The sequence below is a fragment of the Anas platyrhynchos genome, chromosome 3 (assembly GCF_047663525.1).
Source record: "Anas platyrhynchos isolate ZD024472 breed Pekin duck chromosome 3, IASCAAS_PekinDuck_T2T, whole genome shotgun sequence".
NCBI lineage: Eukaryota > Metazoa > Chordata > Aves > Anseriformes > Anatidae > Anas > Anas platyrhynchos.
Window position 1 is genome coordinate 82,863,851 of NC_092589.1, and position 14,735 is coordinate 82,878,585.

General features: G+C 40.4%; 1 protein-coding gene across 3 annotated transcripts in view; it reads left to right on the forward strand.

Annotated features, from left to right (window-relative positions):
• The window catches only part of RNGTT (RNA guanylyltransferase and 5'-phosphatase), a 184,231-nt gene that overhangs the window by 154,717 nt on the left and 14,779 nt on the right, over nucleotides 1-14,735 (forward strand). Inside the window, exon 15 of one of the 3 annotated variants that reach the window (XM_038176904.2) lies at nucleotides 715-14,283. The exons of the other annotated variants lie outside the window; for them this stretch is intronic. Within the exon in view, the coding sequence (XP_038032832.1) occupies nucleotides 715-777 (63 nt within the window). The 3' untranslated portion in view covers nucleotides 778-14,283. Of the gene's footprint in view, nucleotides 1-714; nucleotides 14,284-14,735 lie in introns of those variants that run through there. 3 annotated transcript variants of the gene reach the window in all.

Here is a 14,735-nt window from a genome sequence, read left to right on the forward strand (position 1 = left end):
AAGTCATACTGTGATTACGAGTTACCGTATTATTTTATTTCTTTTAAACTTGTTACCTGATACTTCAATTTGGTTCAACCTGAGCCTTATGTCAGGAGAAATGGTTAGCCATTAGAGTGGTTATTCTCCATGCATGACTTTATCCTCTCTTTCACATCACCCCCAGTCTTGTATTTTCCAAGCTACAAAAACTTAATCTATGCAAATCTCCTAATTGCTCCCTGTCTCCAAGCCATTCAACATCTGCAATCAACACCATTTAAATTCTTTGTATCCTTCTGTGTTTCTATTGTTGCATTTTATAAGGTAGGCAATGGCACAATTTTCAAGATAGAGGCTCAATTATATTTTCTTTAATATTTTCTGTTCATATCATATATATATATATATATAGCGTAATGCTTGGTAAATATCTGATATACATTTAATTTGAGTGCGTTCATACTAGACTGTAATTTATGTTGCTGTAGTCTCATCCTAAATATTGCGTTTGCCACAGAATAGGCAATCTGGATATTCAAAATAACTTTCAGTTGCCACCTAGGGAAAACAAACCTTATTATCTGCTAAATTAGTGTAGAATATAGAGACGTGTTTGAACAAGCTAATTCCACGTGGCTGCTCTCTCTAAAGAGTAATGTTTATTTTTGGAGCTATAGGAGCATATATGGGCATGTATTTGCACACTGCTTTGTTTCATTTCTGGTGCTAAAGGTAATCCTGAAGTCCTCGTTTGTCTCCGGATCATTTCTTCTGTGGTTTGCAAGCAGGAAATGATACACAGCTAACAAACACAATGCGGTTCTTTAATTCAGACTCCTCTCTGATTGCTTGGAGATTCTAGAAAATGTCAGCCCCCCGGCAGCAGCAGAACTGAGTGATGAGGCTGCAACTTCTCAGAGATCTTCAGCATCAAAAGTGGGGAATAATAATTCAGGTTAAGAGACAGTGCTGCTAAACAAAGTGTGCGTGCTCTGGAGGTGTGCACTGGTCCCTTGGAACTGTTGACACAAGCTTCTCTCATTCTTCCTCCAGCGGTTTTTAGGTTTTTCATACGTGGTTGCTAATGGTGCCATCAGTTAAAAGACTTGTGAACCAAACTTTGTCCTGGAATATTTATATATAAGGGAGAGTCTTTGCAACCTTTTATTTGGATCTGCTTTTGCTCACTGTGTGATGGATTGGTCTCTCTCGATGTATAAATTACCAAGTCACGTTCATTTGCAAACATCCGAAGTATTAAGGCCTTCTATTAAGATATGGCATTTCTTGCCAAACGTGTGCATTAAGGAATGCCCCAAACCACTACACTCCTCTGTCAGTGTAGATTTATTACTCTAAGTGAACCATTATTTTTACAACAGTACTTCCAATGCATTTTTAGTGCACTTTCAGTAGGACAAATAGGAGTGTTACCAGCTCTTTGAAATATTCATAGTAAACATATAACCTGCCACGTTAGTACTCATAAATTCATGTTTCAATTTATGTACATTTAAAAGATTGCAGAGAGAAGCTCCTTATCAAAGTGTTTGTTTGCAATTGCACAGAAGTTTTGATTTTCCGGGACTGTACAGGAAGATAATTGTAGCAGTGTCTTTGATGATGAAGGCTAGAGATGGCAAGTCTGTGAAATGGTTTCGCAATACTGATGCCTCTTCTAGAGATGATTATTCTATGTCTTTTTTCCTCATATGCAGTAATTCATTAATATTTATATATATTAATATTTATAATGTTTCTGAGACATAGATGAACTGGTAAGATTAACTGAAATTACCTATCTCCTGGCTTGCTTTCAGAGATATTAGTGGTAGTGCTTGATAGATGTTTGATCTCTGTGCTTCATTATACAAAAGGAATGCGAAGCATTCACTCCTGAAGATTTTGAATCCTGTATCTAGTAGCAGTTAGATTAGAAGACGTGAAAAAAAGAGTGTTTTTCTGGCTAGAGGGATCTGCCTGGAATTTTTCTTTTCCTATAATGTAATATTCTGTGCCTGTTCTTAGACACCATCAGATTTTGTATGTTGCTACTTTGAACAGAATTAATGATGCAAATCTTTAAGTTACTGCATGAAGTTTGTGGTTGCTCTTGTTCTGGAGTAATACTCAGTGGGTTTCGGTAAGTTCAATAGCTCATAAAAGCGATGGCTGTTCCGGTTAGCTGGTGAGAGCACTAAGTGAATTAATGATTTGAAAGTCAAATTTGCTGTGGCAATGAATTCCCATTTTGTTTTTCAAGGCACTGCCCTTTAAGGTTATATTAAAGGAATTGATTTCATATAGGGTAGTTCTTATTTTTTGTTTCTGAATTAAATTATTCTAAATGACTGTTTGATTCTAGCATCTGTTCAAAGGTGCTCTAGGACAATTTCAAACATAAATATGTTTGCTTTTTCTATCTCTTCCCATTTAGGTAGCTGTGTTGGTAATCACTGTCATATTCATCTGCATTCATTCTATGAACTTTGGAACAATTCAGTAATTTGCACCGCTTTGGGATCTTATATGGTCACTTTTATTAAATATTTCTTGGACAAGAAAGCAGATGAAATGACAGGATGACATCAGTTGACATTAGCTGGCAAACGTTCTTAAATCTATTTATATGAATTATTGTTAGTGTTCTTTTACGAACAGTGAAGTTGATCAAAAATTTTATCATACAAACGTTGTGGTTAGAAGTAACTAATGTCATTATGTTCCAGCATACATAATAGTCACATAATAGTGATGGAAGGGTACGTTATGGGATTTTTAACCTATTTACAGAACAAGAAGTCTTTATAACATGCATGACCCATTGCTTTTCAAATAGAGATTTAGTCAATGTAGATCAGGATGAGAACTTAGCTACACTATATCCACTAATTATAAATTCTATAGAGGAAATGCTATCGCTTCACCAGTTTATGAGGATTGAAAGTTTGTGCAGTTCAGTTCTGAGTTGCTCCTTGGATTAGGGGAAGCTGTTCAGTACGCTGTGTTCCCCATTATTAATCAGTAATGAAGCTTCTGGCAGTCTTTACTATTGCGTTAATGACTAGTTTCATTTTGGGCTCTTAACACAGTAAATTACCATTTAAATAAAGATTAATTACCGCTCTTTTATTTTTAGTATTTTAAGAGTAGTTATTAAAAAGTTACGTAATAAATACTACTTTGTTCAAAATAGAATTGTTCCACTTCGTGGGATGTGAGGGCGGGTAGCGGTGCAGAGCGTAGTTTGGAAATAGCGACGGGTTCTTAATATTTCGCTTCTCTGCCCAGATTGTGAAAGTTTTAGGTTTGCTTACGGGGGATTTTCTGCCGAAGTTAGAGCAATCTTCCTGTCAAGGACTAGTAAAGGATCGAGCTCTGTACCACGACCTGCAGCTCGGTAACCATTATCTGAGGTTTTATTAAGCTGAGGGGCAGCGTGGCCGAGCTGGCTAAACCTCCCACCTACACTTTGGGACTGCAGTTTGGTCCCAGGCTATTATTTACCCAACCGTCTAATTTTCCCTCAGCAAATACGCTTTTAACTTGAAACATGGTAAAGCAGAGCAGAGCCCTCGTGGGGAGAGGCCTTGCCTCAGGATCATTTCTTGCCTCAGGATCTCGGGTGGTTGCCTCAGGATCATTTCTCTGATCGCCTCAGCACCAGCAAGACCCTCCAGGCACAGATCTATCCACCTTTACTGTAAGACCTGCAGGCAGCTGACCGGTGACTCAGAGAATTTACTGCAATGTTCTCAAGAGCCGAAGCAGCTTCAGCGTGGCTGTTTCACCTTTCTCCAGACGCGGAGGATGAACTCATGTCTGAGAACCAGGCTGGACCTCGTCTGTGACTCCTTCAGCGAGATCGACCAGCTGTAGGTGATTGCTGAAGTGATTGGCCACAATTTTCAAAGCAATCTTTTCAAAAAAAAGAAGACAACAAAGGCATGACTTGGTGAAAGAGGCGCTTTCCATAGACCTTTTCTTGAGGTAGATTAAGCTGGGATGTTTTCCCTCCCAGGGTGCCAGTGGCTTCTCCCTCCAATTAGTGTGATCTTCGAGCTCGGTGGAGTGCCTCTGCCCAGTCTAATCACAAAGGGCAGATGTGGAGAGCCTTGGTAGGGTGTACAGCTCTTCAGGCAGTCTGGAAGTTTAGGAGTAGGGTTAGTGCACCTTGCCCCATCCACTCAATTCCTGTCCTGACAGAGCTCCACAAAAACAGCGTCGTGTGTGTGGTCTTTCAGCAATATATGTCTAAAAGTTTTCCTTCTGCGCCTGCTGGTAGACAGTAATGGTATGTTGGTACTCTAATTACACGAGGCAGTGCTTATTGGCCTTTGCTAAATATTGACAGAGGTACTTGCTTGCAGTGCCACAGCAGGAAAGGATTTCTAGTTTATCACCGTAAAGTCGTAATCTGAGTGTTGCTTCTGCTGCTGCTCCCTGTATTATTTTGTGCTGTTAGTGCACTTCACGTGAGATCAAATGCAGTAGAATAAAACATAAAGATATCACGCCTTCAACTCAAAGAAAATAAGTGGTTACCTTGTCGTATCTTTGCAGTTCCCACTTGTCACCATTACCCACAAAATAAGCTGTCTACACGGTTTAACCATCAGTTATTAGCGTGTCCTGGGGAGTGCGGTTCTGTCAGGCAGGCCGTGTATCACTGGTGGAGCTACCCCAGAATTAATCTTGAGAACATGCTTAATTATTTTAATAAGTTAATAATTTTACTGACGAGTTCAGTGTAGTTGAGGATTACCTGTACAGAAGTTGAGGGACTGATTCACGTCCTGATGATGACAGTCTGAAAGCAGCGCCAGGACAAAAGAGAAGCAGCCCAGGGAGTGACTGAACTTTGGCTGTAGGTAATAGGCTAGGATGAAACCTAATAAAGTATAAAAATATGCAGTCACAGAAACAAGCACATCTGCCATCTTGTGAAGCTTCCTCATTTGTCAGTGATGTGTCTCTGAAAAAGCAATGGTTGTTCACAGGGGAGCTAAGAGAAGTGGGTTTGGTGCAGCCATGGAAAAAGGCAAATACAGCCCTAGAACCTCTGGACTGAGACGTTCCTGAGAAAAAAGAACCAGGGATTTATATGTAGGTTCTGGTTGCTCACAAGAAATACAGGTTTGTTTGATGTAGTTATTAAGTGATAGATCACTTAATGTCTGAACATACTCAAAACTAAAACTGAGGACCAGTGATAGCAGTAAAAAAAAAAAACAACTCTTAAGGAAGTAGAAAACTGCCCTGCCCATTGAGTTTGTATCCTGTAAAGAAGATGATGGAGAGGCTAGAGAGAATTCACTGAACAAATCGAAAGTTAGAAAGTGTTGTAAGGTGCTCGCAAGAAATCACACGCTGCTGATTCCAAAGTTGTGTTTGTTAAAGGTAGCAAATTTAGCTCCTTTTTTAAAAATAGGATCCTTTTCAACTATTATTTTGAAAATTAAAAAACAAAACAAAAAAACCCCACACAAACATATAGCTTAATTCTTTATCTCTTGACTTCCTTTCACTTCTCTACATGTTACCGTTCTTTGTTGCAGTTCTTCTCAAAAGCATCTGCTAACACCTAGGGGCAAGGAGTCCTGACTGCCCACATGTTTGTAATATGGAATATTGGAGCCCTCAGCCCTGCCTGCAAATTGCAGACACTAATAATATAAATTAATAGCAGTATATTTTGTGTGTCTGTTTATATTACAGTAAGTGCCAGCATACAGTGGGCACGTTTGCTCTCTGCAGGCACGCTGCAAAATAATAAAAAATACTAAAAAAACAAACACCAGCATCGGAACGGGTGATGTAAACAGAAAAAGAATAACGAGGAAATCTGCCTGAGCACTGGGAAAATGAGGCAGTTTATTTTGTATGCTGTCACAATCGCTGTCCATAAGAACAAAATGTTAATGAGCTATAATTTCATAAATTCCCTGTGTTCTGCTGGATCAGATAGTCCCCATTTTGCTTTTTCTCGTGATTATGCCCATGAATTTAGTTAACAAATTTGTTCTTTGTCAAGTAGAGAGTGTTCCATAGAAGTCCACAGAATTAAGAAGATTACCTCTGCAGTTTTCTGTTGTTGCTGCCAATAAGATAGAATAATTGGTGCTTGGTTTTGGACTATGGGTTTTTTGTTGTTGTTGTTGTTGGGGTTGGGTTTTTTTGGCAGCTTTTGTTGTTTCAGCTTGTAGTAGGGTTTTTGAAAATCCATCCAAGTTTGTTCTTGCTAAGCACAGGGTAGGCTAAGCCTTCTGGGAAGATTAAAATAATAGCTAATTGATTGTAGATTTCAATATCTATTAGTTTTCTACTTCTGTATTAACTGTTTAAGAAAGAAAATATCTTCAAATGCTTATAATGAGTATTGTAAAAATGAACAGATTTTAATTTTTAAAGCCTTCTTTTTCCTGGGTGTTTTGGAATATAAATACATCCAAGCGAGAGAAAATTAGAATGATAATGCCTCATTTTCCCAAAAGCTTAAAAAAAAAAAAAAAGTGCTGGCAAAGGAACCTTGTGAAGTTTAAGAGAAGCAAATGTTGGGTTTTGCATCTGGGACCGAACATCCCCCTGTGGTGTTCAGGCTGGAGGCTGCCTGCCAAGCACAGCAGCTCTGCAGGAAAGGGCCTGAGGGTCCTGGTGGCAAATAAAGATAAGACCAACCATAGCCTGGTTTGTGTTAGCTACAGCAGAGCTGTCAGATCAAGGAAAGCCACTCTTGTCCTCTGCTCCGGCATTTGGGATGCCACATCTGGAGTAACTGCATGCTGTTCTGGAGGCCCCAGTGCAAGAGAAGTCTCCCAGCTGGAGCGACTGCTGCAGGGGGCTGTGAGGAAGGATGGAGCACCAGGCATAGGAGGGAAGGTTAAGGAAATTGGGTCTCAAGAAGAGAAGTCCATCCTTGGAGATTTTCAGAAGTTACCTGGAAAAGGTCCTGAGCAACCTGACTCCTCCTTGAAGTTAGCCCTGCCTAGAGCAGGACTTTGGACTGTTACTGCATTTACTTCCAGCACTCCAATTTTTTGCATCTCTGTTTGTTTTTTTTTTTCCTGTTAAACGTTTACTTTTGTGAATGACTGATTTTTCTCATAATATCAAAAATATGAGGAAATGTGTCTTTCCTTCCACTGAGGGCTAGAATTGCATTACCTTCCAGAGATTCTATAGTCTTCTTTCAGAAAACATTTTCTTCACTCTAGTATTTACTTAGCAGAAAGGGCTGTTTGGTTTTGTTTTTCCTTTGAAGCAATTTTGCAGCTTTTTTCATGTAACGAGACAGTATGGATTTTTTTAATGGAGTGTGTGGTGTATGTTGAGAATAAAGAGCCTTCGCTGCCTTAACCTGAAAATCTGGGAACATAAGTGAAACTGAGAGATACCGCTGTTCTCTGGAATGCCTATAAAATGTAAGAGGTTTATAGATTATTCAGAGCCACATAACTAATCTTAAAGATAGCAAGGAAAAAAAAAAAAGTAGTAAAACTTCCTTCTCCTCCAGTCTTGTCTGTGTCCCTTGTTCCACAGTGACTCCAAAGCAAAGTCCCTCAAAATTAATCCTTAACATTATTCATGTTTTCTTCTTAGCTTCATTTTGAGTACTTTTGTCATAATACCTGTGAGATGAAGCCAACCAGCTATTCTTTATCGCGTTAGGGATGGTTGATTTGAACCTCCTGGTTTTGTCTCATTTGATAAATAATGAGATTTGAAACCAGCAGTAGCTAATGGAAGTGTCATCACGCTTTAGGTTTTGTGATTTTCTGTTGGTTTTTTTTTGTCTCTTTTTGTCTTCATACTGAATTAATTTGCTTTCTTACTGTTCTGGGTAATTTTCTAAATATTTTACTATAGAACTGAATCACAGAAAATCCAGAGTTGGAAAGGACCCACAAGGAACATCGAGTCCAACTCTTGGCTCCACACAGGGCCACCCAAAACTCAGACCGTAGGTCTGAGAGCATTGTCCAGTCTCCTCTGCTCTGGGCTGAACAAACCAGGTGACCTCAGCAGCTCCTCATACATCTTGCCCTCTAGACCCTTCACTATCTTTGTAACTCTCCTTTGGGCACTCTGTAATAGTTTCATGGCCTTTTTATACTGTGGCAGCCAAATCTGCACAGAGTGCTTGAGATGAGGCATGGCACTTCTCGATTGTGAGAAGTACAATCATAGGGGAATTGGATCTTCAAGTGACGTGCAGATTGTGCTTACAATGGTATAAAAACAAACTATGTAAACGTTAAGACATGCAGCTTGTCTCATTATTAAAATTACGTGTGCTAATATGCAAATAGTTTTTTTTTTTTTAAATATTTTTCCTTATTGAACAGAAGGGTGAAGTTGTGTCACGGAGCCACGGAGTTATTGCTCACTGCCAACTGGAAATTGCTGGGGAAGATGCAGGGAGCGAGAGGTTTGTTTTAGCACTAAACAAGCACAGGCCGTGCAGGTTATTTCCCATCTGCATTGCATCGATCCCTCGTGCTCGTCACAGTGGAATAACCAAACAGGTCATTGTGAAACTGCCAAATTCACCATGTCATGGGGCAAGCTGTGTTTTGTCGTCCTCCCCATCTCGGTCACGTTGTTCTTTCCCAGGCTTCCATGTCTGAGAGTATTCTGGCTCCCATGTGTGAGCAACTTGGGACTGGCACCAGTTATTGTTTTGCTTTCTCCTGTCTTACAAAAATCATCTTGTGCAGAAGGGGGATGATTTGTCCGGGATGATTTTAAGCTCTCGAATGTGGTAATTTGTTGCTGCAGCTGTTACCGTGCTATAATTGCATCCTGAAACCTGTTTGGGTGTGCCTGTCTATATCGAGAGCATAATTTGTTCTGAGTAATTGAGGATACCTTGCTAACAGCTGTTTATGGGGCCAGCTCCTCTGCTTGGATTGAAACAGACTGTTTTGCCTTTGATGCAGACATCCTCACACTCAGTTTCCATCGATGCAATTGCATTTGCATTTTCTCTTGAGTAGAATTCAATACTCAAACAGCAAATGTGCTCAGGCTTCTCAGAGTTGTAGTCAAATTTAGGAAACTCGTTGTAGTGTCTTCTCAGAGAAAGGGGTGTCCAAAATCCGTGTGTCTTTATTGTGTCCTTCAGAAATTACTCTTTTCATGCCATATTTGTTATTGATTAACCTGTTCTCATTTTTGAAATCAAGCCTTTGCCTTTCCTTTCTGCATTAGACCAGAGGCTTTTGTTGGTAGTGCAGGTAAATGAAATAAAAGGAGTAGGATGGATAATGGTCAAGGGGGAAGAACAGATAGAAAAAATAATTTCTAAATAAAATGATAAAAATCAGACCCTATTAGAAATTAATTCTAATAGAATGGGACAATGGTAAGGTACTTGGACAAAGTCTTTAGGTCTTTTTTAAATATTTATTAACAGCTAATTGGTTACAAATACCATGAGAACAGCCAAGATCAGCCTTGAGAGGGGAAGAGAAAGCAAACTGTCGTTTTTAACAGTTAATAGGCAGAATAGATCTAAATTTGGTAAGATTTTTAGGGGTGAGTGATTTTGAGTCTGAACTGAACAAATGAGGTTGCACTTGATAAATGAGCTTGAACTTGTAGTACCTTTGCAAAATGCAGATGATAATCTCTTTACAATAAATTACTCATGAATAAATCAAGATGTTGAAGTTGCAAAGGGTGAGAGATGGTATAGCAGGGCAATTCTTAGACGAGGATATTGTTTCTGAGACCTTTCTTTATAATGTATATAAAGCGCACGGTGAACACCATGAATGAGAAATATTTTAAATGTCAGATAGTGATAAGATTGGAGAAAAACAGTTGGCAAAAATTATCGTATTGAGAGGTACTGTGCTGTTTTTAGGGCAAGTAAAAGGCAAATGCAGATTAAATTTAGATAAATGGAAAAGAATAGGCCCACGAACAATAACAGAGAAGGGAGAAGAAATATCAAATGAGATAATTATGCAGGATATCAACCTACAAAGGAAAAAGGGTTGTGGATAATATCCTGTCTGATTATAATACCCATAAAGGAGGGCAGTTCCAGCCACCACGTGCTCCACAGGCTCCCTGTGTAGCCCATGGAAAATTGTTCATTCCAGAGGGGGAATCCGAGAACCTCCAAAAGCAGAGCTTGGCAGGTGCCTCGCTGGGTCTCTTAAATCAATTTAGGGGTGCCAGTGTCCCTCAGTGGATTACATGCAAAAGTAGGTCCTAAATTTCGAGTACCTGAAGTTATGGTGCAGGTACTTTCACTGCTTGTCTCTCTAGACCTTTCCAATTACGAGATTAAAGACAGGAATAAGAACAAATGCTTGTTGTACAGCTGTTTTAACTACAAGTGAGCAGATCCAGTGTCGTATTCCCCACAGACTGGCATGGCAGCTTCAATTTCACTTCCACTGCTGCTAATAAATTTCCATAAATGTATTTTTTTCCACCATTTGCATCCTCAAATACAGTCTGTAAAACCTGAGATGTCCTTCAATCTTCAGCTCTGTTAGACCTCTGATGAGAAAGCTGGTGATTCTTACTCAGGGTTAGCTGATTAAGGTGGAATGAAAATAGATTGTGCCCATGGAAGGCTGTCCAGCCTGCAAAAAGATGAGATCCCATACTAATAAAAATAAAAGGATGTTTATCTCCTACACAAGGAGCTGATAAGTAGCCCATGTACGGTTTGGAGAATGCCTCTGATAGCTGGAAAGCCGTAATCCTAGGGAAAAACAAACCTTTAGGTTGACAAATGTCAGGTATGAACATCTTTTTGCATTCTGAGGATCACAGAACGGTTTGGGTCGGAAGGGACCTCAAAGCCCACCCAGTCCCACCCCCCTGCCATGGGCAGGGACACCTCCCACCAGCCCAGGTTGCCCAAAGCCCCATCCAGCCTGGCCTTGAGCACCTCCAGGGATGGGGCATCCACAGCTTCTCTGGGCAGCCTGTGCCAGGGCCTCACCGTCCTCACAGTGAAGAATTTCTTCCAAATATCAAATCTAAATCTGCTCTCTTTCAGTTTGAAAGCATTACTCCTTGTCCTATCACTGCACACCCTGCTAGTAATTCAGTCCTGTATGTGTGTAACTCGCGGTGAAATATTTTATTAAATGAATTTTTTCATCAAATTGACTTTCCTGTGTATCATTGCAAGGCTCACATATATAATTGCTTGGCGGTGTTCCAGCATGATTACAGTATTTGTAAATTCTCACATCTGAGAAAGAGGAATGTGTACTAAAACTCAGTTTAATAATAGAGATGCAGTATCTTGTTATGTAATAGTCAACAAAAACATTATTTATTTACTTTTGTTTGACAACAGTAAAACTACTGCAGCTCTATCTTCCTCGCATAAAGTGAGAATAAAAGTGAAGAACAACAGAGCTCAGTGGTGCTATTAGATTTCAGCAAATTGAAGTTTTCAAAATGCCACTTCTGCTTCTCTCCAAAGGGGGGGAAAAAAAAAGAAAAAAGGTTGATTGTAGAGAAAATAGCATGTTACATCTTTGGGAAAAATAACGTAGAAGTATTTGAAAAGGAGAAATCAAAGATGTGGCGGTGTTGTTAGAAGCATTGTGTGGACCTTCTGTAGGCATTGCGAGGAGCTAGAGATGTTTTCATTTACTGGGGAGGAAACTGTAAATATGCAATATTGCTTTTTATGTTACTAACTTCATTGAGTTACTGTTTAATTGGTACATTGAAAAATTTCTGCCAGTGACTTTACAACTGAGTGCTGTAATGAAATGTCACTTCTTTTCAGAAAAATGTTACTTTCTCTTGATTAGCTGAAGTATTAAATTTGTTTCAGTAAATGAATCTATTGATTTTAGCTTAATGTGTTGTAATAAAAAATATTTGAGTGTGTTCTCAGTTGGTAGATTCATGAGGCTGGTTCTGCACAGGCACCGCTGTGGGATTTTTTATCTGTTCCTCCTGCATCAGGCAGAGAAGTCGGCATTGGCACAGGAGGGAAATAAACACCCCGGTTCTGCTGGAGGACATTTCTCTCTGTTCAGCTCTGCAAAAGTCATCCACGGGCTTTTTTGCGCTGGGTCATCCAAGACCCAGTGGGAGGGAACGAGGCTGTAAGAAAACAGAGCCTCTTAGTCCAGCTGTTTGCTCCAGGTCTGCCAACCCGCAGGCAGTTTTTCGGAGGTATTTATGTCGTCCACGGGCTGCTCGGCCTTGGGGAGCCACCCACTGCCTGCATATTAACGCTGCGTCGCACCAGAAATGAAATGCCCAATTAGTGTCATGTGTTAGCCTATCTAGGTGTAATTTAATGGTGATACAGCCAAGTGCAGCCCAGCTTCTGCTTCGTTTCGTTAGTGGGTCATGGTCAGCCAGGCTTGGTTGCTGACCACCGTAGCAGTGGATGAACAGAGTATTAAACCATTTCTTTTCTACACACACAATCTGTGAATAAACACGGGTGGGATGTAGGGAAGAGGCTGGTTTACAGCAGAAGCAGTGTACAGGAATATACAAAAGCAAAATCAGAGACAATAATGCTTTCTTTCTTTTACACAGTAATGCAAGATGCTGCTCACTGTATTTTTCTACATCATTACGCTCTCTTTCCACTGGTCACACTCTGGCTGCCATTAATGCACAGAAAAAGGTTTTGGAGTAACTGAACTTCAACAGCAGGAAAACAAAGGACATCTCTGAATAATTTAGAAGGACATTTAGAGATCAGTGAGTCAGAGGTTTCGGACTTAAACCACTGAAGTTAACACTAAAGCAAACAGACTCTGAATAAAAGCTTAATTACTAGCTTGTTAATATTTCATTCAGAACTTTAAGGAAAAATCTGTAATTAGTAATTAGCAGTTATAGCAGGAAACTACAAAACAGGGCTTTCGGTTTCAATTTGGGTTTTCCCCAGTGTGCACACTCTGGTCTGACAAATCAGCTCCTTTTTACTTCGGGCTTTTCAACTGCAGAATTATGTATATAGAACTCCTTATCTAAAGAATCCTAATGAAGTTGGTTTAATGTAGAAAAATACACTTTGAGATGACCAGAGTTGCCAGTGCCATTCCCTGTTCTTTCCTCTTTCCTCAGCTCCTTCCAGCACTGCCTGTTCTTGTAGGGAAAAGCTTTTAGGAATTTATTTCTTCCAAGTCCTTCCTGGCTGGGCCATTCAGTGATTGATTGTGACATTGGCCGTCTCTAGAATGGGTTTATGATGTTACTTGTAATGCTGTTACATCATGCGGGAAGCAAATCAAATTTCTTAAACTGTATTTTTTACAGCACTAATGTCGTTTCAGCCTTGGGCCTCAGGTGGAGGAGGATGGCCGCTCAAACAAAACTTGAGCACAGTGCTCAAATTCTAATTTCTCCAGTTTCTGGAGGGTTTAAGAATCAGCCCATCAGGAAGCGTTTGCAGACCAGAGCTGTCTGAGGAGGTTTTTTTGGGAAGGACATCTGGTCAGAAAACCCAAGCGACTTTTCTTGGATTTGCTTGCCTTTGGCAGCTGCTGCTGGTTTGCTGAATAAAGTCAAAGTTTGCGAGCAAAGCCAGGATAAATGTGCTAGTGTAGAGCAGGCATTTCCAAATTTCCTCTCTTTCAGGGTTTTGGCAGGTTCAAGTTCCAAATGTGAATTTTGTCAGAGTTCACCATTCAGAGTGGTAACCCTGTTAGTTGATGGTAGAAACTCCACTCAAACAAACAAACAAACAAATTGTCTAGAAACGTTTCTGTCCAGACAGCCCAAATGTTCAGCAGTGTCTCAGACCACGTCTGGTAAAGCCGTCTGAGGCCAGTTGTGACTCTTGCAAGGCCATGATTATTGCATGTACCTGTGTGCTCCGCCGCCTTGTGATGACAGCAACTGCTCCACCCCACATCCATCACAGTGCTGTCCCTGCAAGTCTGTCTTCCTAAATCTGCAGGTTCTTCAATAACGAAGGGAGAGCAGGAAGGACCCCTCCGTTGCCTCATTTACCAGCAAATTTGTGCTAGTGATGGATTAGCCCTTGCTTACCCTCCTTTGAGGCGACTGACCCCAGCAGCTGACGGGCACCGTCGAGCCATTTGCAGCATCTCAGCCACCATTAATTCCCCTATCCAGCCCTTCCCGTTCTGTAATCCCACAACGATTTTTAGATAGCAGGTCAAATTATAGCGAACATCTTTAATTGCTTTTGAAGAAGGAGGAATAAAGATTTCTGTGATTTAAGCCTCAAAGCCAGTTAGGCTTTGAAGTTAAAGGTAAACTACTCGAGAAGGGGAGGGAGTTCGAGCCAGCTCAGCACTAGAAAGGCAGTCGAGAAGTGAGGTAGGGCAGTTGAGGACTTAGACCACAGCAGTTTCTTTGATCAAAGCTGATTTTTGAAAGTCTCCATTAAGCCAGTAGCCATTAATCAGTTTATGTTGTGATGTATCGGGAATGAAAAAAGCTAAGAGCCTGTTTTCCTTCTAATTGAAATCATAGAAGAAAGAAAAATACAATGAAAAAGCCTTTACGTGGCTTTCACAGCTCTTTTTCCCCGCCAAATCTTTGCTTTATTATTTGGATTTTCTGGTATTACTGAATAGATTTGTTTGGCTCTTCTTGGCTTTGTGGTTTTTGTTGTTGCAGCGTTTCATTAAGGCATTTATCAGCTTCCTCGCTTAGGGCGTTCCAGCAGTCACCTGAACTCATCCAGCGAGACGAGCTACAAAAATCAAGGTTGTCGGTGTTGCAAACTCCAAGCTCAGCAGTCAGGGGTAATCCTGTCCCCTCAAAATGAG